This window comes from Palaemon carinicauda, chromosome 30 (assembly GCF_036898095.1).
Source record: "Palaemon carinicauda isolate YSFRI2023 chromosome 30, ASM3689809v2, whole genome shotgun sequence".
In the NCBI taxonomy this organism is placed as follows: domain Eukaryota; kingdom Metazoa; phylum Arthropoda; class Malacostraca; order Decapoda; family Palaemonidae; genus Palaemon; species Palaemon carinicauda.
In genome coordinates, this window is record NC_090754.1 from 40,332,889 (window position 1) to 40,357,736 (window position 24,848).

Consider the following 24,848-nt stretch of genomic DNA (forward strand, 5'->3'; position numbering starts at 1 on the left):
AACAGCACAACCAGGCAATATATCAATATCACCTTCCAGGAAGAGACAATCAAGAAAAGAAGAATAGCAGAGCCCCTCCCTTCACGCTCAGTGGTGAGACAACTATTCTTCCGACAGAACCAGCGATGTCCAAAGAAAACTAACTTCATGAGGTTCACGTGATAGTTGTCGTCACAAGGCCACACCCACGTGGAATTGAACAGTAACAGACATGACGCTCAACCAAAACAATTATGTTGGTTAATGGTAAGAAGCACAGAAATCTGTCGCACATTTACAGTTATCAGAAAACACTGCATGTCCTTGGCTTCTTCCATCAACATCCCTCAGACATAACTGTCTGCAAAACCATTGACCATTTATTCAATCTGAAGGAAAAATCAAAATATTAAAATGGCCAGATGCAGATGTCAAGAAGTACGGCTGTACTATCCGGCGGTTGAAGTCAAAGTGACGGTTACTCTACTTGGCGAGTGGACAGAGCTTACCCTCCACTCACTAGAAACTACATTTACCATTGAAGGAATACAGTTTGTATTGGTGTAGGAACAAACTGCATTTAGTATTCTACACACACACCATACTGACAATTGACTATTGAATTAACAATGTAATTCTACAGTAGTTGGTTACCTCTACTAAAGATGTGGAACACAATCATTTGCTTCACTGCCTCTTTCTTATACCCTAGAATTTTTATATTTAGTGTCTATTTATGCACAATGTCAATTCACTTTTAATTCCTGCTATATCATATTTTTTTTCTTTAATCTAATTACTTATAAAAAATCTTGATAAGAATCTGAAAGCAACTATTATTCTAGAAGCTGATTCAGTATCAAATTATATATATAAAAAAAAAAAAACTATGCCAAAATTGAAAAAAATGCATACACACTCCCAAGCAATGAAATGGGAGTTCTAAATTTGGTAAGAACTTTAAAAAGGTCTTTAAAAGTATTAAAATATTCTCTATTTTTAAAGTTTAAGAAGAACATTTATTACAAGTCACATTACCAATATAAATGAGTACTTACATTGTAATCTACAGTACCATTAAGATGAGAAAGTAATCTTCAATAAATATCCCCTTCCATAAGGGCTGATCTTATATGAATATGGGCTTCAAACAAGGATGCTGAAAGTCTCAGAAAATGTCACATCACAATATATATATCATTTAAATATTATTTCTGTAAATCACAGATTGTCTACTTACTGTTTTTAATAAAATTATTGCTCCAATGAAGGCTTTTGTCTCTAAACATTAGTGAGAAAATATTAAGAGCTACTGTAATTTACTCTTAACTGACCTAGTGAAATTCTATTTTAAAAATCAAATATTTCTACATACACAATCTTCTGTTTTGAATTTAAAAATACTGGAACAAGACCATCAGAAAATATTGCAGTACTACATCAAGATTTCAAAGATCTAAAGGTCATTACTGTATGTTTATTACAAGTATTGTACCAAAAGTTATTGACTTTCCCCTGAAAAATTCTTATACATAAAAAATAGTCTCCATTTGATCAGCTACCTTATAAAATTCAAAAGTTAAGTTCCCATAATTTTCAAATACAAAATTCCCTTTGGCAATTCTTCAAATACAACACTCTCCTCAACTACAAAACAATGCCATTTTCATTTATCTACTGCATCATTGGTTGCTGTTTCTGGAGCTGGCTTTGCTGCCAAACCTGCATGTGTTTGCTTCTGGTGTTCTCAAGTTCGTTAACTAGTCTTTTTGTGTGGTCTAGTCGATGCATTGCCATTTGTAATGTCTTCTGGGAGTTATAACTAGATCCTTCGTGGGCCTGACCTGTAAGTGGTAAAATCCCTTGAAATATATTCAAACAATTATTGACTATAGCAAATTTTTCAAATAATTTGTAAATTTCCAAACTACTGTATTTGACGGCATATAGGACGCACTTTTTTCCCGAAATTTTTGCTAAAAAAAAATCATCCTACGTCTTAAACATCGTAGGTAGTTTGAAACCCACTGTAGGACTACTAGGCTATTCTAACCCAGCTTACGCTTGATACTTTTACGTGCCCTAAACTTCATGCAACCTTATATTTATTGTTGGTATTATTGTATTATTACTGGAGCTTCAAAATGAGTGAATTAAAATAAAAGCAATCGAATCTGAAATGGTGTGACTTGCGTTTATAAACGTTTGACAAAATGTAAACATCGATTTATGGTTGCAATCTCAGCAAACTTTTATACTGTCAATAGTGGTACTTTGTTACTGTTGACTAAACACTAACAAAATGGTTTTCCTCTTATGTGACTTGTAGAAATTTTTAGGGATATGGCAAGTAAAATATTTGTAATAACATCTTTACTAAAAGCTCTCAGTATCATTAGTTATCACTTGCATGCGTAAATGGGTTAGTTTGTTCGTTATGATCGGCGATGAAACATAAACAAAACAATGGTTTCTGTTTTAGGCAAAGTTTATTTAGGAAAAACGATATAAAATCGCTCTTATTTCATTTACAGGTATTATGAATTACAAGGATAAAATAAAACAAAATTAATAACATTATTACATAACCAATACTTGGTAAGATATCTGTTGCTGCAAAAGCTAACTTATACACAGATGTGTAAATGCGTTCGTTATGATTGGTTATGAAAAGTAAACAAAACAGTAGTTTTGGTTTTAAGTTACGTGTTTAGCAAAAGCACGATATGGAATAGTCTTTATTTAATTTATTTCGGATTTTTAAGTATACAACAAAAGCTAGCCTACGCACTAATGGTTTTGTAATTCACCAGTTGTCATATACAGCAGATATGACCCAAATTCATTCAAATTTGACTTAATTTTCGACCTTGTCTTATCTGAAGGTCATCTTATGCACAGGAACGTACAGTATGTTTCTGCTTGTGTAATGTACAACTAGACTGTTTTCAACAATATATGCTTAAATACATTAAAAACTGTTTTCCTAAATCTGACCTACTGAAATAAGGGTGCGTCTTATAGGTTGTCAAATACGGTATACAAATTTGAATCCTTTAATAGGAGTATGATTTCACCTTAGCTGGATCCACTGTTAAAACTTTAATGAGGTGGCAATAATTACTACTGGGTCAGGAAGCTCCGCCTACCCGATAGACCACCAAACCCTCAACCTGACCTTCAGCCTAGGACTTGTGGAGAGGTTGAGGAGGAGAATATAATATAAAATTTGTTAAAATACAATTAACTTAAAAGAAATATGTTACTTACTCCTACACAAATACAAACTCTTTTACTTTAATATAAGACTTATTCTTAGGAGGGAGGGTGTCCCTATAACCAAACTCACTGCTTTACTATCACAGGAAATCTCTACGCACTTCAGTTCTGTCTTTGAACAAAGGAGTCAAGGTAACTCCTGGAGCAATAATCTCTCTCCCACGGGAAAAGAAATTGTTGCAGACGAGAATGCAACTCTTATAAATCAATCTTTTTGGTGTTCATTGTCTACAATGGGGAAAAGGAAGGCAGAGCCCTTCCATCCCAACAGGCAATGTGTGATGAGACGAAGGTGAGGCAGAAGTGAAGTAGGAACTTGAAGTTTTCATCTTAGGTCTGTTCAGGTCAATGACGATGCTCCAATGGGAAGAGATCACAAAAACTTCATGAAGACATAGCATAACCAGGGGGCTCCCTTGGCAACTTCTGGGAATAGAAACACACTGGAGGAAAAAAAAGGGCAGCGCCCTTCGGCTTCACCCTAGGTGACAGTAAAACCTTCCTCCAGCAATGCACATCAATGTCTAGGGATTTGCCAAGCTCCTTAAGATTACGTTGTTGCCATTATCACCCTGCCACACCAAAGGGGGAATAAGCAGCAAACAGGAATAGTGTTTGACAGGAACAAGAATGTGGATATCAGCAGGTTTGCTCAGAACATTGTCTCAGCTACAATATCGGATAACTACTACAAATATGTCCTTCTAAATATCCCTCTCCAATGATGATCTGTCAACACAATTATCATCTAAATATACATTTGTCTCCAATGATGATCAGTCAACACAACTATCTGAAAGAAGAGCAGAAGATTAAAACAGCCAGTTTAAGGTGCCAGAAATATCTGTACGATTCAACGACTGAAAACAAAGTCAAGGCTCAGTGGTCTGTCAGGTGTATGAGGCTTCCCAGTCACCACCACCTTGTTTAATGTTCAAACAGCTATAACCAGCTTCAATAAAAGCATGATGATTTGTATTTGTGTAGGAACAAATGGTCTTCAATAACTACAAGATGTAAGAAATCTGTTGAATTCAATCACTCAGCCAATCGCAGATATTTATTTATCACTACAAAATTGCAAACTAAAAATATACAGCATACTACATACCTGTTGACACTTGTGTGAGATAATTAATTTGCTTAGCTAGTTCGGTTTCAACATTAGCAAGTGTTTGTTTGAATTGATTCACGTGTCCCTCCACTTGTTTGTTTGCTGGCTTGTCTTTACCGAGTTCCGTCAGGGCCTGACCTGCAAAACAATCTCTCTTAAAATAAAATATCACCAAACTTTTAATTAATTTATATTATTCCTTACCTTACAAACCTCAAACATTTAATTCTTTGAAGATTGATGGACGTGATATAAGTCCTCAAAGTCTTTACCCCCTTAGATGATCAATGGACGTAATATAGTGTATGCCCCCAAATTTATAATTTTTTCAAATATTCATTAAAATTTGAATATCGTGCTGGAGCCTAAGATAATCTTCATCGCTATGGGTCTGGAATAACAAATTAACCATTATATTGGCTGCGCATGCGCCAAATGCTACAGTCGGCCTTTTCTCTTGACTTTACTCAGCGTAGGAAGGATGTACATATTTTTTTGTATATTTAGGCTGGATATATTGTACACCTTTAGTCATTAGTTACATTATACTAAACATTGCATGAAGACTCTGGGAACATTTTAGTGAAGGCAGTAGAATGTTTAACAGTTCTAAGTTGTAAAGGACCACACCGGTGACTTGGATTTTCTCAGCAAAGGCATTATAATGCGACTATATGCTCTGCTTCAACATCTGAGCAGAACTTAGATTATACAAGTGCATTTTGGGGTCATTAAACAAACCTAACACCAAGAAAAATCAGGCTTTATTTGCCGAGAGACCAATCTGTCGATTCAGGTGAAAATATAAAGGTAGATCAGATTCAGGATTTTAGTATTTGCCAAGTGATAAGAGGGGGAATTTCAGTGACGAATATGGGGGATGGAAGCGATAGTTAAAGTGTTTGTCATCGTAACTATGAGAATGAATTCAAGAGTGGTGTTAGATGTCATTTCAAATAGTCTAGGGGCTATTGGTGGGGTTTTGGTGTTGGAGATGGGGATGACTGATCTGTGCCAGTGATCATGCGTGTGAGGAAGTCGGTGATAATCATGCATGTAGGAGCAACTGTGTTTAGGCAATTGTGTGTTGAGGCAATCGTGCATGTGGCAGAGAACGAGAATGTATAAGAGATCTAGATCATGCAAGCGATCATGCTCATGGGTACAATTAAGTTTGTGGATACGATCACCGAGGCGATCATGATCAAGGTAGTGATAGCGGATGCCCAGAGTATCATTTTCGTGCTGATGATCATGCTAGTGGAACACCATCATGGGGATTGTCATCATGGGTTCATGGAGCTTGGAGACCAGGGACCACGAATAAACTTTCTTCACATGCGAGCGTGGGAAAGACGCTTTTGCTTGTGGCAGCCTAAAAACCAGTCTGAGAAGTCAGCATCCTCTGAAGAACTTCTCTGGGCAGCATGTGAAGTCAGTGGTTGTCCGGAAGTTCGAGCACATGGAGAATGGTCACAGAGGTGTCCTAAGAACATCCTTCCAGATCTTGAAAGAGATTTGGCACTAGAGGGTGGGATGTGAGCCCTAGGGCCTCGTACCACAATGCCTCCCCAAGCGGAGGTTTTGGTACAGCACTAATTCTCCAACAAAACCATGCAGAGGAATTGGGATATTTCTAAGCGACTCCTCCTGACCAGTCATCCTGTACCTCCAGGACCTTTTTTTCTTCAGTTTGGCAGGTGAGGAAGAAATTATAAGAACAGGACAAGATGAGCAGTGACATTTTTTCATCATCAAACTAGTGAGTTTTACAGCCATGGGCGAACTCTTTACAGGGGGAGAATGCAGCTGCTCCTCTGCAGTAGGAAAGGACATAACTGGGCACACACCTCTCCTTCGCAGGAGAAGTGGCAACAGAAAGAGAAGTCTTCTGAGATCTAATGTCTGCTAGAAACTCAAAGAATATCTTTACCAAAGGGGTACCATAAATTCCACCCAAGGCACCAACCAACAATTAAGATACTACCATTAAAGTTATTGGGTCCTTTGGATGGCCAGAGAGTACTACATTGGTTCCATCTCTCTGGTTATTTCTCACTTTTCCTTTGCCTAAATATACACGGAATACAGTAGTCCGACCTATTCTGTACACATCCTTCTCTGTCCTCATAAACCCGACAACATTGAGACTACAATTTTTCTTCACTGAAGGGGTTAACTACTACACTTCAATTATTCAGTGGCTAATTTCCTCTTAGTAAGGATAGATTAGACTAGCTATGGTAAGCAGTTCTCAGACGACACCCCAAAATCAAACCATCGTTCTCTAGTCTTGGGGAGTCCCATAGTCTCTTACCATGGTCTTCCACTGTCTTGGATTAGAGTTCTCTTGCTTGAGGCCACACTATTCTATCTTATTTCTCTTTCTCTTTTTGTTTATGTTTTTTATAGTTTATATGCAGTATGAAAAAATCTACTTTCTTCTTGGTAAGGGTAGAAGAAACTCTTTAGCTATGGTAAGCAGCTCTTCTAGAAGAAGGACACTCCAAAATCAAACCATTGTTCTCTATTCTTGGGTAGTGCCATAGCCTCTGTACCATGGCCTTCCTCTGTCTTGGATTAGAGTTCTCTTGCTTGGGGGTAAACTCCGGCATGCTGCTCTGTCAAGTTTCTCTTCCTCTTATTTTTAAGTTTTTAAGGATCTAATTTAATGTTGTTACTGTTCTCTAAATATCTTATTTTCATTGTTTATTCTTCTGTTACAGTTTATTGTCTAGTTTCCTTTCCTCACTGGGCTATTTTTCCCTGTTGGAGCCCTTGGACTTATAGCATCTTGCTTTTCCAACTTGGGTTATAGCCTAGCTTGTAATAATAATAATAATAAACTTCCATGGGTAATGAGCAGCGAAGGTTATCTGTTTTAGCATAGCCTACTCCTACCTTCAAAACTAGTATCACAAACAGGTTCTTCAGGTAGGTTAGGGTTTTCTGATACCCCTGACTTCATACACTTAAACTAGGATGGTTATATTCATTTTTCAGGGCCTTTTAAAATATGGATTTTGGGTTGTAACTGCTAAAATTGGTGTATGTAACTTGTTGGGCCAGGTGTAAACTTTATCAATTGTCAATTCAGTTTTCTTTAAAGACAACATGTTATTTATCTTTATCTGAAATATGATATTACGAAGGTAGTTTAACGATTTAACGAAATATGATTTTGTGCTACCTTGCCATGAGCGAAACCAGGTGGGAAGAAAACAAATGGTTGAGACTTAGGGTAAGCCATGGATACGGCAATTTAAGGCACGGTTGCAGATCCCCCAGGAGGTAAATAGGTAAGGATACAACTCCTAGGTTAGATTAGGTGAGGAACTTTAGGTTAGGTGGTGTTCTGTTTGACTCCCTTTAAAATGCTGTTTTAAATTTTTAAATTTTACACCCGAGTCAACTATAATTCCACGGTAAAACTATGGATAAGGATTGAAGGGTTGTACATATGATAGCGGCCAAATATATTTTTGATTATAGCTAACTTAGAGTACGGCAGTGTAAGGGGGATCGCAGTGGGGCGTTGGACCCCCCCCCCCCCGTTAGGTAAGTAGGTAAGGACACAGCTTGTAGGTTAGGTTGGGGGAAAGTTTAGGTTAGTTGATAATCCATTTTTAATCCACACAAGAGGAACTGGCCGCTGATATACAAAGGCTCCGATTGAACAACATTTCGAACAGAAACCAGGGTATATTTTACTACACTATAATTTTACCCTATAAATCTCGATTGCTTCTACTTACCAGCGGTCTGTAAAACGGTGGCTATATCCTTTTCTATGTTTTCCAGAGCTTGCAGTCTGTCCATGGGCGATGCCACGGCCATGTTTTCTCTTTACCTCACTCGTAGTTTAATGCACGTAATAAAAGACAACCTATTTTAAGGAAGACAGTTCAGATAGTAGTATTAAACGCGTTACGTGTGCCGAATGCCGAGGTAAAAAAACTGTCAGAAATGTAAACAATGCATTTTTCTTCTTCTTTAACTTTTGTGTTATCATATCTAATGGAAATTTGGCCAGCAAACAAAGGAAAATAGAAATATATTTAGATCGGATAACAGATGAGATCTTTACATAACAAAATATGCTTTAGGCTGTCTTTTAATCTTAAGGTTATTTATGAATAATATTAAAATTACGAAAGAATCGATTAGCAGATGACAGTGTAATGATTGGATAAAAACTCACACATAGTGATGTGAAATGTACTTTATATATTATATGGCTAATGCCATATAATATGGCATTCTTAACTTGGGGACGGGGGATAAGAACATTAATATGGATATAGCAAAATGCCTTGCTGTGTATAACCTAATAATGAAAGAGTGAATATGTAAAATTTCCTTGAAATATGCGAATTGAATTATCAAAATACACAATGAATTATACTCTATCACATTTTAGGTTCCATTTCATCATAACACATCAAAATGAATTAGTTATCTTTTTAGAAAGTGTCATAATAGTGACTTGAAAACTATTAAGCCTGAATACAAATGCTAGCGAAATAACTGATAACGACACAGAGCAAAATATTAACTGGAAAAAAATTATTTTTTTCACACACCAAGGGCCGCCTGAACAGACCTTTAGTGTTTGGTGGAGGGCGAGAAATAAATCCCTAAAAGTAAAGTAAGTAAGTAAAATATTGCACAGCGTCAATTTTCAGACTATAAACAATAGCTTTGATAATAATTCATTATTTACTATTATGATAGTTGATAGCTTATTTTAATCATCTACCAGCCAAAACTATTATAGAACTTATCTATTATTGTTAAAAGCGATAAATTCAGATTTGATATATTTTTTTTTTGAACAAGTGTGGCATGGCTATGGGTAACCTTTATATATATATATATATATATATATATATATATATATATATATATATATATATATATATATATATATATATATATATATATATTGTAAGGACAGTGAGACAAACGTCACCAAGATCAACTGATACTTTATTTGTTGTTGTTGTTGGGGTATTAAAGCCAACACTTGTTGTTGGCACGGTCCTTTCCCTTGGTTGGCCCGTAGAATACTTTATTTGAATGCGCACGGAAATACATAACAAGGTGCGGACGGAAACGTAGGATTACATTGGCGCCAAGTCAGATTGAAGTGCCCGCCAAAATATATGTTTTCTTACACTTACAAATATATGAATTATGGGTTAACAAAAACATGTCATGAAACGATACATATATCAAAATGTAGCTCTGGTAGAGTGGAATATATATACATAGGACACCACAGTGTGGCGAAGAGAGAATTTAAATAAATAAGTAGTTTGTCGATTTTCTGGACGACGAAGGGATCGGTGTCCTTACAAGTACTCCCCGCCCCCCAAGACATCGGGCGGCGTAGAGGGCTGATGATCAATCTTCGTATCTCTTCGGGCGTCGGAGGGTTCCTCTTGTTTTTGAACGGAGGAGCGCGCTGGCGGTCGGTGTAAGGATCTCTTCCTCTTGACGTCGTTTGATGATTTTTCCTTCGTTGGGCGGCTTGTTTTGTGGCGGAACTCTGGGTCTGCCAGGTCCAGCGGAGGCGGTGTCGCTTCCTTCGAGAAACGCTGGTTTCACGCGGTCTATAGAGACCCAGTCCTCTTGGCCATGGACGTCGAGAAGGAAGGCTTTCGTTGTCTTTTTAATAACCCGGTAGGGACCTCGATAAGGTCTAGTTAGTGGTTGTCGATGAGCGTCGACACGGACGAAAACGTACTCGCAGTCATCCAGGCTTTTTGGCTTGAAGTGCTTGGGTCTGTCCTGGTAAGTTTTGAGACACGGCCTGAACTTCCTGGCGATATCCCTTAGGTGATCCAGCTGCGTGTCGTCGGTTGATGGGGGAAAGAATTCGCCAGGAACTGCGAGCGCTTCTCCGTAAACTTTTTCGGAGGGCGAAGGTTCGCCGTCTGCGCGAGGGGCGGTGCGAAGGCCGAGGAGTACCCAAGGAAGTCGTGATTTCCAGTCCCCGTCGGTGCAGCTCGCCATCAGGGACGCCTTGAGGGCGCGGTGCGTTCGTTCGACCATGCCGTTTGCCGCAGGGTTGTATGCCGTGGTGCTGTGGAGCGTCGTCCCCATCAGGTTCGCCAAAGCCAGCCATATTTCTGAGAGGAAAGCGGGGCCTCTGTCAGTCGTGATGTCGTCAGGAACGCCAAACCTGCTCACCCAGCTTGACAGGAGGGCTTCGGCACATGCTTGAGTCGTAGCTTCGGTCATCGGCGATGCCTCCAACCACCTCGTGGAGCGATCGATGATCGTAAGTAGGTAGCGAGCGGATCCAGAAGGGGGCAATGGTCCCACGACGTCGATGTGTATATGTCCGAAACGTCTTTTTGGCTGGGGAAAATCGCCCACCCCCGATTCGGTGTGACGGCTGACCTTGCTTGACTGGCAGTTGATGCACGACCTCGCCCATTCCCGGGCGTCCTTTTTTATCCCTGGCCAGACAAACTTTTCAGACAGAAGGCGAGCGGTGGTGCGTCCTGAGGGGTGCGAAAGTCCATGGATGATATCGAATATTTTCCTTCTGCAGGAGGCTGGTACCCAGGGACGAGGGCGGCCCGTGCTGGTGTCGCAAAGAATAGTTACTCCTGCTGGTCCGAGGGGAACCGCACTTATCTTGAGCGCGGATGGCTCTGTCAGGTGAACCTGTGCTTCTCGGTCGGTGCGTTGTTCGGTTGCGAGATTGGCGTAGTCGATTCCCAGGTGGATCGCGTCAATTTCAATCCTTGAAAGGGCGTCCGCGACTGGGTTTTTCTTTCCTGGGACGTAACGTATGGTGCACCCGAATTCGGCAATTGATGCGAGATGACGTTGTTGACGGGATGACCATGCGTCCGTTGATTTCGTGAAGGCGTGGACGAGGGGTTGATGATCCGTAGCAATCGTGAAGGGGGTGCCTTCCAAGATGTGCCTGAAGTGGCAGACGGCGAGGAGTTCCCTATCGAAGGTGCTGTATCTTGTTTCGGCGGGTTTCAATTTCTTGCTGAAGAATGCCAGCGGTCGAGGAGAACCATCGACGAGTTGCTCAAGCACAGCCCCGCAGGCGACGTTGCTGGCGTCGGTCGTTAGTCGCAGGGGCGCGTTGTCGTCGAAATGAGCCAGGGTGGTGGCATTCGCAAGGGCATCCTTCGTCCGAGCGAATGCCTGTTGCTGGGGCAAGCCCCACTCGAGTTTTTTTGATTTTCCTTTCAGGACGTCGTCGAGGGGTGACAGGGTTTGTGCGATGTTGGGGATGAAGCGCCTGTAGTAATTGACCATTCCCAAGAACTCCTGAAGTTGGCGAATGGTCGTAGGTATTGGGAACTTCCTGATGGCGTCGACTTTGGTTGTCATGGGTTTTACCCCGCGTGAGGATACACGGTGACCAAGGAAATCCACTCCCTCCGCACCGAACGTACATTTGTCGAAGCGTACGACTAGGCCGTTCTCCTGTAGGCGCTTTAGGACGGTGCGGACGTGTCCCCGGTGTTCCTCCTTGGTTTTCGAGAATATCAGGATGTCGTCGACGTAGCAGACGCAGAAAGGTAGGTCACCCAGAATGCTATCCATTAGTCGTTGGAAGGTTGCCCCGGCGTTGCGTAGACCAAAGGTTGAGTATGCGAAGGTGTAGGATCCGAACGGCGTTACAATGGCAGTTTTTGGGATTTCTTCCGGGAATACGGGGACCTGGAAGTAAGACTTAAGAAGGTCCATCTTGGTAAAAAACCTTGCGCCGTGCAGCGCGTTCGTTAGGTCCTGCATGTTGGGCAGTGGGTAGTGATCGGGCGTTGTGATGAGGTTGAGGCGCCTGTAGTCGCCGCAAGGTCTCCAGGACCCGTCCGGCTTTTTAACCATGTGCAGGGGTGATGCCCAGGGGCTCGATGCTTTCTTACAGATACCCATGCGTTCCATGTCCTCGAAGGCGCGTTTGGCATCCTTCAGTTTCTGAGGTGGGAGGCGGCGGAATTTGGCGTGAGTGGGAGGTCCTGTCGTTGTGATGTGGTGGTAGATGCCATGCTTGGACGGGGAACCTGGCGAGTGTCGGAGCTCGGGCTTGAAAACCTCGGGAAACTCTCGTAGGAGGTCGGCGTAGGGGTGCGTTGTTACGGCGGATACGGACATTGTAGCAGGGCCATGTTCTAGGGCGCGAGACTGGCAGGTCCCCGTGTCGATGAGACGTCTGTTAGCGACATCGACGAGGAGTCCATGGTGGGCGAGGAAATCCGCACCGAGGAGGGGGCGATTGACGTCGGCGATAGCGAAGGGCCAAGAATACGAACGGCCCATGATAGATATCTTGAGGGTCCTGATTCCATAGCACCGTATGGGAGATCCGTTGGCGGCGATGAGTGAGGGAGCGTTTTTGTCGGGACCACGGTCTAGGTCGGACTTCGAAGGAGGGAACGTTGACTGCATTGCGCCGGTGTCCACCATGAGTCTACGGTTGGAAATGGTATCGAGGATACAGAAACCAATCTTGTTATGGTTAACTGCGGCCGCGATGGTGGCAGGTGGATGCTTCTGGCGCCATCTTCTAGGGAAACTGCATGGTGCTCTACATTTCTTGGCGTCGCTGCCGAACTGTTGGTGGTAGAAGCACCATGCTGGGTTAGGCCTAGGGTTTGGTCGCGTCGGTTGCGGTGGTTTCTTTCTTGATAGAATGTTGATCTCGTCGTCCTCGAGGGCCATTGCCGAGGAGTCTATGGAAGAGCAGCTGCTGAAGGAGGAGAACGGAGGCGGTGTTGACGATGATGCTCCGAGGCGAGATGCTTTGGAGGCCTCGTGGAGCTTCTGAGCCTTCGACAGGAGTTCGTTCATCGGGAGCGTGTTGGCGTCTGTCAATTGGGCCCGTACGTCCTGTGGTAGGCGTCGAAGAAAGATCTCGCGAGATAAGCTAATCTCACGTCGTCGGCCGTTGCTGTCTGTTTCGGGGAGCATGAGCAGGCCGGTTAGCTCGTCCCACGCCTCGACAGGAGAGGTGTCACCCATGGGCTTGCCGGCGAGGTCCAGTACTTTCTGTGCCCGTGCTGAGACGGAGAGGGAGTAGATACCGATGAGTTTCGTTCTCAGGTCGTCGTATGAAACTTGGCCGGCCTGGGCGTCGAGCCATGGGGAAATCTTGTCGAATACTTCTTCAGGTATGGAGGTGAGAACGATGTCAGCCTTGGCGCAGGAGTCGCTGAGTCTAGCGACGCGGAAGAGTACGTCCGCTCTCAGGAACCAGGAAGCGGTGTTGTGTTGAGAAAAGGGCGGCAGTTTGACTTTGGGCGTGGAGGCGAGGCCGTTGGGTGTGATGGGCGTGTTGCTTTCTACATCGTGGCCAGACGACGAGTCGGCGAAGAGGTGAGAGGTTGATATGTCGGTTAAGCTCATCCTACTGCCTTACGTTCACCGAAGTGTGGGAGAACCAAAGGCAGGTTCTTGCCTAAGGTAACGGAGTATGTAGAAGGTAGCACGGCCGTAATAAGTCCGTTAATGGCAAAGCCAAAACCGCTGATGCTACTTTCAACTCCGGGGTCACCAGTTGTAAGGACAGTGAGACAAGCGTCACCAAGATCAACTGATACTTTATTTGAATGCGCACGGAAATACATAACAAGGTGCGGACGGAAACGTAGGATTACATTGGTGCCAAGTCAGATTGAAGTGCCCGCCAAAATATATGTGTTTTCTTACACTTACAAATATATGAATTATGGGTTAACAAAAACATGTCATGAAACGATACATATATCAAAATGTAGCTCTGGTAGAGCGGAATATATATACATAGGACACCACAGTGTGGCGAAGAGAGAATTTAAATAAATAAGTAGTTTGTCGATTTTCTGGACGACGAAGGGATCAGTGTCCTTACAATATATATATATATATATATATATATATATATATATATATATATATATATATATATATATATATATATATATATATATATAAATATATATATGTATACATACATACATATATATATATATATATATATATATATATATATATATATATATATATATATATATATATATATATATATATATATATATATATATTGCATACGCGCTTTATTGGTCTGTTATATATCTTTAAGTATCCAGCTAATTATTGTAGCAGGAGTCACTGGATGACATCATAAAATATTGCTTTTGATGAGTAAGCTTACATCCAAAGGATTGTTGCATTAACAAGATTGCGATTAACTGACGAAACTTGGAATCTAACAAAAAAGCTTTCCCTTAAATTACGAACAATGCAGAGGGCACATGAGAGAATTATGCTAAATCTAACATGGAAGGATAGAAAAACAACTAAATGGATACGTAACAAAAACTGAAGTAATGGATATCCTTGAAACCATTAGCAAGCTCAAATGGAAATGGGCAGGGCACATTGCCAGGATGACAGACAACAGATGGACATCATGAACAACCTGCTGGACACCCCGAGGATACACAAGAAACCGAGGAAGACAAAAAACCCGCTGGCGAGATGACTTAGACCAACATAAGCAACAGTGGCACAGAATAGCTTGCGATAGAAGTCTGTGGAGAAACCTGGGGAAGGCCTACATCCAACAAAGGACTTTTGAAGGCTGAAAGGATGATGATGATGATACTAGAGATGAATATGGCAACTCTCTTTATTAGAAAATAGCAAATCATACTGAACAAAACAAGTAGAATGATAACTGGTGTTGTAACCCTAGTAGGCCTACTGATTGAGATATGTTCAATGTCTCGTAAATTTATCAGAAATCGATGTTTAAAGTATTTGAGAGAATTGATATATACTATGCAGCTAACATAACACGTTGAAAGGAGTCACGATGTACCAAATATTATTATCATTATTATTATTATTATTATTATTATTATTATTATTATTATTATTATTATTATTATTATTATTATTAAGCTACAACCCTAGTTGGAAAAGCAGGATTCTATAAGTTCAGAGGCTCCAACAACGGATATAGCCCAGTGAGGAAAGGAAACAAGGAAAAATAAAATACTTTAAGAATAGTAACATTAAAATAACTATTTCCTATATAACCTATAAATACTTTAACAAAACAAGAGGAAGAGAAATTAGATAGAATAGTGTGTCCCGTTTTAGGTATTGGGCGGAGGTTCTAGAACTTTCAGAAAGATTGAACAATAAACGTACAGTTAACATAAGAAGTAATAGTAATTCAAAGTATACCAAAAAAAAGAAGCTAAATACGTTCTTATTTTATGAGTTTTGTTATAGACTAGACAAGCAGTATTCAAAGTAAAGTAAATGAGTGCACCTCAATTTGAGGAGATACATTACTAGAATTCCTCATTACTCCATAACCCTCAAACACCACGTTATAAGTTGTAAACAGTTGGGAAAACTTGTAATTGTTATTTTCTAAAAGGCACTTGTAAGTATTTGAGGTTTTATTAATTTTATCAAAGTATCTTCCTAACTTTCAGTTAGGTATTGTATGGTTATTAATATGTATATCAATTTATACTAGGTTATGGTATTGAAGAAAGTACTATGAATTCCACTCTGTGATCTGGGTTTTCTTTCATGTTATAAATCATAATATTGCTCTCTTCTTTATTTATTTCTAACCCACATTATTTGGTATTATTTACCAGTTTCTACTATTGGTTGTATGTTGTGCTTTTCATTATCCATATCCTCTGCAATCATTAAGACTTCATCTGCAAAAAAAAAAAAAAAATGTGATTCTAGTACAGTGGTAAGGTGTTCGCCTAGCATTCGCATGGCAGCAGATCGATCCTCAACCAGGACCGTGAGTTTAAGCTGTTAATTGGGGAGGCCACTGCTGTGGTTGGGCACCACAGTGGGGGCTATTTGTTTACAAGAGCACGCTCTCCATTTACTCCAAAATTATGCAGTCCTACAGCGCTCCTCTTCTTGTACAGTAATTAGTAGGTTCTTTAAATGCTGGGAAAACAAAAAATAGCAAGATATGTTGCGCAACGGGGGGAGGGGGAGGGGTTGGTTGAAGTGGTACTAAACGACCTGGAACCGACCTCTTCAACATGTCAATCAAAGAGAACTTCGTGACGTCAGCGTACATTTGGTACATATTCATAATATATACTAAATTGGGAGCCTTTGTAGATCAGCGGCCAGGTCCTCCCGCGGGCACAGGAAACGGGAATTTCTTTCCGTTTTCTAACTGTTCGTAAGACGTGGCCGTTGTTCTACAAAAGAATGTTCTGCCAAAACTCTAGAATAGAACACTGCCTAACTTGAATGGGCCCACCTAACCTTACCTACAAGACGTGTCTCTCCTTACCGGGGGGGCTAACGCCCCCCTGCGACCCCCCGTACATAGCTATATAATTAATCTGAAACTTAAAGGGGGGGCTACCGCCCACCTGCGACCCCCCTTACACTTCCCTATTCCTAATCGGAAGTCATCATACATACATGTGGCCGCTATCATTCATACACACAAGCATATTCTTAATCGGCTGACATCATGCATACATGTGGCCGCGATCACACAAACCAGAAACGGACAGGATTGTACTTACATTATTTCCGGTTCAGCTTGCGGGTTTATTCGTAACCTCTACAACGGCCCCCTACTCATTCAAAGTCACTGAAGTCCGAGTCTTCAACTGGTATTGCCTCTCTGCCGAGAGACAATTTCTTCTTCTTTTGGGGGAGGGCACGTTGGAGGGTCACTTTTAGGAGATGTAGGGTGATGGGACACCTTTTTTTGTGGATAGTTTGTTACACTACGTTGTGGAGGGGACGGGTGTTGGGACGGACCAGGACTTTCGGAATCAGAATCGTGGGTATTGAGCGGATAAACACGTTTAACTAATTCTAGGAATGCCTTCAGTCTACACCCCTTACCGATCAAATAACGTTTTTTAATTATATACATCGCAAAGTAGCTTTCGTATAAATGGTTCTGAGTACCGAATTTCGGTAGTACAGATCTTTTTAGTACTCGCCACTGTGATTCGATGGTATTGGTGTGCACACTGGGATTGTTCGGACTCACAAAGTTAATGCTATGATTAACAGTTTTGTGTTGAAGAAATTGATCCTTGATATTATTATAAGCCTTCCAACAGTCCGAAATTATTGTAGTTTCGGGATGGAGGCATTCTAATAATATCGGGAACAATGTCTTTTCCGAACGATCCTCGACAACCCTGAAAAAAGTCTCACGTGTTTCCCGGTTAATCCCGCCGAACACCCATTTGCCATCGACCTTGCTGCCAACATTATATTTTCTTTTTCCGAATTTACTCTCGTCTATCGCGACGATATGTCCTGGTCCGCCAATTTTTTTACTCTCCATCACTAAGATGTCCGTACACACGTCGCGACAGAAGTTGTACCAATCAACTACTGTGTGAGAGGCAAAATTTTTTTGTACAAAGGGAGAATCTGGTTTTGAGAAAAACCGTAAATAAAACTTGCTAATATAACAAATACATCTTCGTACGGTAGCTTTGATCGTGAAAAAAAGCTACCGTGGTTAGGGGCGATCTTCTTTCGGCAATAACTATATGAACAACGCCAAAAAAACTTAGCTTTTCCACTACTGTATTCGCCAATTTTCCATCATACTTATAGCGCATTTCACCGATACGACGTTTTGCACAAATGCCGGAAAAGTCGCCTAAAAGTCCCATTTTATACAAATATTTTGTAAATTCGGCACTTGTTGTAAAATTCATAATCCTCAACATACTAGGATTGACTGAATTGAAAAAAGATTCACAAGTATCTACACACTCATTAGTTGCCATCGCGCCGCGTGGGTAAAGAATGAGCATTTCCGACCCTCGATGGGTGCTTCGTTTCCGTATTTGAATTTTTAGAAAAAAATGAGTTATGATTTGGTGAAAAAATTAATCCAAGTTAATCCCAAGGTCAAGTGGGGTTCCATTGGGTCGTTTCAAATTGCCGCGGCCGATTAATAATTCAGTATTCCGCCGCTATGGCGCTGTTGATTCGATCAGAACGTCATCTATAGGGAATTCTAGGAACTATGGGAGCGAGAAACTGCGTGGCAAGGTACAGAGCTCGTTCGACTTATAAATTTCACGTCAAATTAGATGTTTTTCAAAATCTTTGTATATCGGTATAGTAAGTACTTACCCTGGGTATTTATAACATTCTGAACAGTTAATATTTTATACAAGTTTCCGATAAAGTTGAAAATAAGGCGGCCGCTATCATACATACAGGTGGCCGCCATCCTACACACATACCCTAAATTGAAAATGGAGTAATTACTCAAAAGTGTCACTATTTGTGATTTGTATATTTTATTTGGTAAATACTTGACAATAAATCTTATCCTTTCATTAAAGAAACTTTTTACGAGAAAGACTATTATTGCAGCGTATGTTTTCATTGGCAGAAAATTGGCAGGCATCCTTAGGCAGGGGTCGATAGATGGCGATAGTGTAGCAAAATGTCGTCTGGGGAAACCATTCAATCTCAAAATAGTTTCTTTAAAAATACACTTTAATATGATTTATATCAAATATTTACCAAAAAATACACGTTTCACAAATAGTGACACTTTTGAGTAATTACTCAATTTTTCGATTTAGTATATATTATGAATATATACTAAATGTACACTGACGTCACGAACTTCTCTTTGCTGGACGATGTCAGTTCCAGGGCAATTAGTACCTCCTCCACCAACCCCTCCCCCTCCCCCCATTGCGCAACATTGCGCTATTTTTTGCTTTCCCAACATTTAAAGAACATCCTAATTACTGTACAAGAAGAGGAGAGCTGCAGAAATGCACAGTTTTGGAGTAAATGGAGAGCGTGTTCTTGTAAACAAATACCCAGTGTGGGGTTGGGCTTGCCCGGCTGACGTTCTGGTGAGCATCTATTCTGATGAAACTGGAACTGAAACCAGACGTCTTTAACCTTTAAAACCGTTTCCTTCCTCTTCTATTTTCTTCATGACAATATACGTAATTAGTTTCAAAAGTGAAGTTGATCCTGTGCAATCCTGTTTTATTCCACTCGTAGCCTCCATTTCTTGCTCTATACCATTTAAGTCAATGTCTGTAGTATCTCCTTGATAAATATTTGCAATTGGACTTATGATTTTGGTGTTAATTTTATATTCTTTTAAAACTTCTTTTAATACCTCCCTTTTTACTGAGTCAAATGCTTTACTAAAGTGTATAGCAGCTACTATAAGGGTTTTCTTGTTTTGGGGTGTATGTATGATAGCGGCCACCTTTATGTATTATTATGGCTAACTTAGAATATGGCCGTGTAAGGGGGGTCGCAGGGGTCCGTTAGCCCCTCCCCCGATAAGTAAGTAGATAAGGACACGGCTTGTAGGTTAGGTTAGGGAGGAAATTATAGGTTAGCTGATGTCCATTTTTAATCCTCGCGTCAGGAACTGGCCGCTGATATACAAAGGCTCCCTTGTTTCTATAGCTCTTCTACACAGTGCTATGATATAAAAATATTGTCCGGAACCTTTGTATAGCAGCAGCCAGTTCCTCCGAGCATAAAATATGGGCACCAACTAGATTAAACTAACCCCCTTAACCTAACCTAACCTAACCTACAAGCTGTGTCCTTACCTACTTACCTAATGAGGAGGGGGGGGGGGACAGGCTAATGCCCTCGTGTGACCCCCTTACACTGCTGTATTCTTAGTCAGCCTTCATACATACAGGGGGCTGCTATCATACATACACCCCTATTGTCCTGTATCCTGCCTCTTGTAAATACTGCTTGACACTTATATCTTCCTCACTCACTCTTAGGTGATTTTATATTTCCTCTTTCACCATCATCATGAATATTATATATGAAATATTTGATAGAGCTATAGGCCTTAGGTCTTCTTTTCTATTCAATCATCTTTGTTTTTGACTTCTTCCACTTAATTGGTTTTTCTTTTTCGTCAAACTCATTTTGGTAACATTTCTGTAAGGTTTCAAGACATGCTTTTTTTTCTTTGTGCCTTATTGGGCTCGGGTATAAGGCCATCCGGTCCAGCTACTCTAACCTTTTATTATCAACATAATAAATGAAATAAGAGCTATGATTATATTGCAAATATTCTAATGTTGAAAATAAATAACAAGGAGGGTTAGAATATATAAAATGGGCCCTTTATTCTGTTCAAACAAGTAACTTGGTACAGAAGCAGCACTTATCAGTGTGTTTCTGAACTACCGAGTGGAAGGAGGCTCCTATGATATGTGCTATGACAAGGGAGGAAAACGGGTATTTTTTTATAAAAATCTGTACCTTCGTTAATAGAGATTCCCACTAGTAGTATATCGGATTGAAAATACAGTAGTGTATTTGTAAAGGCCTAATCAATTATATGAGTTTTACTGTCCTAACTAATATTGGACTGTTCTATAATTGAACCAAATTTTTTACGCAGTACATGAACCTTAGCCTTTATTTTCCAAAGTAGTTACCTTGTGTTACATGCATCTTTTATCATTATTATACGTGAAAACAACTTTGTTCCATAACTGAAATACAAACCACGCTATTTACATAGGGTAATTACTTCGGCGTAGCTGAAATGACGAGCCATTAGAATTTTAACGAGGGTTTACTACCCCACCGCTAGTTAGTGGGGGTTAGGTAGGGGTAGCTTGCTACGCCCCCCCCTCACACACACGAGTGAATACTTCACTTTGCTTTTGGCTCGGGTGATGAAAAGACGTGTCTGCTCTCACCCTCTCTTGACTGCCATTAATCTGTTTTTGCTTTCTCTTTTTCTACAGTGTGTGTGAAGTTGGCTTCTATTGATTAATAATGCGTACGTGTCCTGGATTACCTGGCCACCCTTGTGGGACTTTTATGTCGGCGGTCGACACTGATCCTCACGCCTTGTGTCCTCATTGTAATGGCCAACGGTGTGATAGTGGTAATGTATTTATTGAGTGTAGGGAGTGGTCTACCTCCCAGTGGGAGAGGTTTGCCTGGCGCCGGAATAAAAAGTCCAAAAGGGATATTTCTTTTTCAAAGGCTTCTTTAAAGAGAGAAAATTCCAAGGCTTCTTCCGTAGCCCATTCTTCGTCCGAAGCTCCCACTCGATCGATCTCTTCAAGAGGCCGGCGAGTGGTAGCGTAGGCCGTAGTTCTGTTGACCGATCCCGGGGTGCGGGAGAGGTAGTTGCTTCCCATAGCGAGGCGGCTGCCCCTCCTCCCCCGGAGGAGGATATTGATATTGATTTGTCTATGAATAACAATGATTTGTTGCAGCTTTGGGCTTCCTTGGGGCTTGAGGGTTCGCCCTCCAGGGAAGCCCTGTTTGACATGATCAAACTGGGAGCAGCTGTTAAGCAATCGCCGATGATAGCAGACATAGATCCTCTGTCTATCGATGACGTTGTTGAAATAGAGGCCTCCGGTGTGTCTGATCAAACTCCTGCTCCTGTTGTTGCTGAGGTAGCTGAAGGCTTAGCTTCCCCCTCTGAACATCCTTCGAAGGGGGAACTTAGTCCTACGGTCTCTCCTGCTAGGGATTCTCCCCCTCGGGGGATTTCACTTACAGAGACTCCTCTGCGGAGGCCTTACGATAGTCAGCCTGCTGATCCCACGGCCCCTAGAGGGCGTATAAGGTGGAAGGCTCGTCCTCCCCTTCGCCGTAGAGGCCTTCCTTCTCCTCACAAGGGAGTTAGGAGGCGCCTCTTCGGCTCGTCATCCCCGCAGTCCTCTGCGGAGGAGACTCACCGTTCACCGTTCCTGCCAGCTAGCACCTTAGACCTCTCCGGAGATCGTTCGCGATCCCCTTCGGAGGAAGGTCGTCCTTCGGGACCCTGTGACCTGTCACCCTCCAGACCTGCTGACCTGCTGTCTCGCCCGCTCTTCAACAGGTTCCTGCGCGCCCGCGCACACGCGATCAAATGATTGCTCCCATCCAGCCTTCAACCCCGCCTCACGTTCCAGCTCCTGCGCGCCGCACGCCCTCGCCATCTCCTATGCGCGCCCTCGCCATCACCCTCGCGCGCATGCACGATCCTTCCGCGCATGATTCAGGCTAGGGCTCATCGCGCGACCACCAGCGCAATTTGCGCCCCGATCGCCAGCGCGATCCCGCGCGAGATTTCATGGGGCTTCAGGCGGACAGGTCATCGTCTCGTTCCCCTCCCCGCAAGCGCAGAACAGTGCGCTCGCCGGAGGAGGGGAGGTTTCTGGACAGGTCTAAGGACCTTTTCTCTTCAGCTTCGTTCCAGGTGAACCCTCGTTTGTCGACTCCTCCCAGGGATCGAACGATCCCCTTCCCTCCAGAGGGAGTGTCTGACAGCGCGACTGTCAGCCAGCAGCCCTGGTTTGGGATGATAGTCAGAGCTCTTATGCAAGCTTTTAAGCCTGTGTTTTCTGAACTGGGTCACAAATCAGTGGTGGCTTCTTCTCCCCTGAAGAGGAAGAGAGGAGTCCCCTCCGTGGTGACTTCTCCATGGGTTAAGCTGTCTCCTCGGAAATCCTTGCGCAAGGCTCCTTCTCCCCCCCAGACTTTCTCTCCCTCCCCTGCGGATGAGGGTTTCCCATCCTCAGGGGAGTCGAACGAGCCGGTCTGTTCCCCCATTGCATCAATGGGGGAAACTCCGCCTCTTCCCGAGAATTCTTCTTGCACAGGGGTGGAGAAGAGTCTGCATCCATCGTTACTAGAGTCCTGTATCCCTCCCAGGAGGGAATCGAAGGACTCGAAGAATGTTCCTAAGTCTTCGGCAAGGATCAGACAGGAGCCAGCTAGACCTTCGGAGAATGTCCACGAGTCCTCCCAGGAAGAGCCACTGGAGACGGGAGACTTTGCGGCTAGTCCTTCGGGAGGAGAGCACCAAGAGTCAGCACATGCGATCTGGCAAGTTCTGACCCTCATGAGGAACCTCAACGGGTTTCCGGACCCAGAGATTCCTCCTCGTGAGAGTAAGGACACGGTCTTGGACCGAGTCTATGGCACCCAGAAACCCTCTAGGGCCAGTGCAGCTGTGCCCTGGTCACAAGGGATGAAGAGTGCCAGAGACAAGGTCGAGGGCCAGCTCTCTGAGCTTGCCTCCTCCCACAGATCCAGCACCGGTAACAAGCTCCTCCCTCCTCCTCGAGTCCATCAGAGGAGGTATTTCGAGATCCTAGAGGAGACTTGTTTGGGTCTTCCTGTTCACCACTCCGTGGAAGAACTCACTGGGGGAGTCCCTCTAGAGAGACTCTCCAACCGGCACGTGTCGTATTCTGCTACTGAGATCCTTAGCCAGGAGAAGGTGGCGAAGTGTGCCATGCAGGCAGCTTCGTGGCTTGACATCTGGCTGGGGTCTCTGGTGCGGTCTGAGGATCTGTCCAAGGAAAGCACCAGGAAGGCACTGGAGATATTCTTACTCTCAGACACGCGGACCATTGAGTTTCTGGCCCACCAAGTCTCGAGCTTGTGGGCCAACACGATCCTCAAACGACGGGACGCAGTGGCTGAGAGATTTCTCCAGAAGGTCCCCAGTTCCGATGTTAGCTGGCCCAGACACTCTTCCGTATTCGGTAAGAGTTTTTTTTAGCCTAAGGACGTGGAGCTAACCCCTGAACGGTGGAGGAAGTCCAACCAGGATTCCCTCCTCCATAGGGCCCTGACATCGTGGCCCTACAAACCTCCAGCAACCCAACAGCCCCGTCCAGCTAAGGATGCGAAGAAGACAACAGCAGCAAAGCCAAAGGTGTCTAAGCCCTTTCGTGCCAAGGGCAGGAGGGGCATAAAGTTCTCCAGGGGAGGTAAAAATCCTAGAGGGAGCGGCCGAGGCCGTAAACGCTAGGATTGGCAGTCCCCCTGCATGTCCACCAGTGGGGGGATGCCTACAAAGTTGCGCGACAAGGTGGCAGCAACTCGGGGCAGATACCTGGACGATTTCCGTGATTGGTCAGGGTTATCGCGTCCCGTTCACAACATCTGTACCTCCCCTGACAGCGAAACCAGTGTCATTGAGCTCCCTTACCATGGGACCGGTAAGGGGGCAGGCTGTCCGGGCAGAAGTCGAGACCATGTTGAAGAAGGACGCTCTCCAAGAGGTAGTGGACGGGTCCCCAGGCTTCTACAGTCGACTCTTTCTTGTAAAGGAGGCGTCTGGAGGCTGGAGACCAGTCATCGACCTCTCAACCCTGAACGGGTTTGTCAAACAGACACCGTTCACCATGGAGACGGCAGACACGGTCAGACTTGCAGTGAGACCACAAGACTTCAGTGTACACTGGACCTGAAGGACGCGTACTTCCAGATCCCAGTCCATCCGTGTTCAAGGAAGTACTTAAGATTTTGCCTAGACAACAAGATCTACCAGTTCAAGGTGCTGTGCTTCAGTCTCTCCACAGCTCCTCAGGTGTTCACCAGAGTGTTCACCCTGATATCATCGTGGGCTCACAGGATCGGTATCCTTCTCCTCCGTTACCTGGACGACTGGCTGATCCTAGCAGACTCGGAGGCAACCCTTCTTCGCCACCGA

At 43.0% G+C, this 24,848-nt stretch overlaps 2 protein-coding genes across 2 annotated transcripts in view; one reads left to right on the forward strand and one right to left on the reverse strand.

Moving 5' to 3' along the window:
- Positions 1-1,441: 1,441 nt before the first annotated feature.
- MED11 (mediator complex subunit 11) lies at positions 1,442-8,352 on the reverse strand. The gene is made up of 3 exons (XM_068353672.1): positions 8,128-8,352; positions 4,370-4,510; positions 1,442-1,823 (listed from the first exon to the last, which is right to left on the reverse strand). Exons 1-3 carry the CDS (start codon positions 8,207-8,209, stop codon positions 1,654-1,656), a joined length of 393 nt encoding a protein of 130 aa, XP_068209773.1. The 5' UTR covers positions 8,210-8,352; the 3' UTR covers positions 1,442-1,653.
- Positions 8,353-15,584: 7,232 nt separating this feature from the next.
- The window catches only part of LOC137623041 (protein ZNRD2-like), a 37,766-nt gene continuing 28,502 nt past the window's right edge, over positions 15,585-24,848 (forward strand). The window contains exon 1 of the mRNA XM_068353674.1: positions 15,585-15,788. The gene's annotated coding sequence lies outside the window, so the exon portion shown is untranslated. The remainder of the gene's footprint in view (positions 15,789-24,848) is intronic.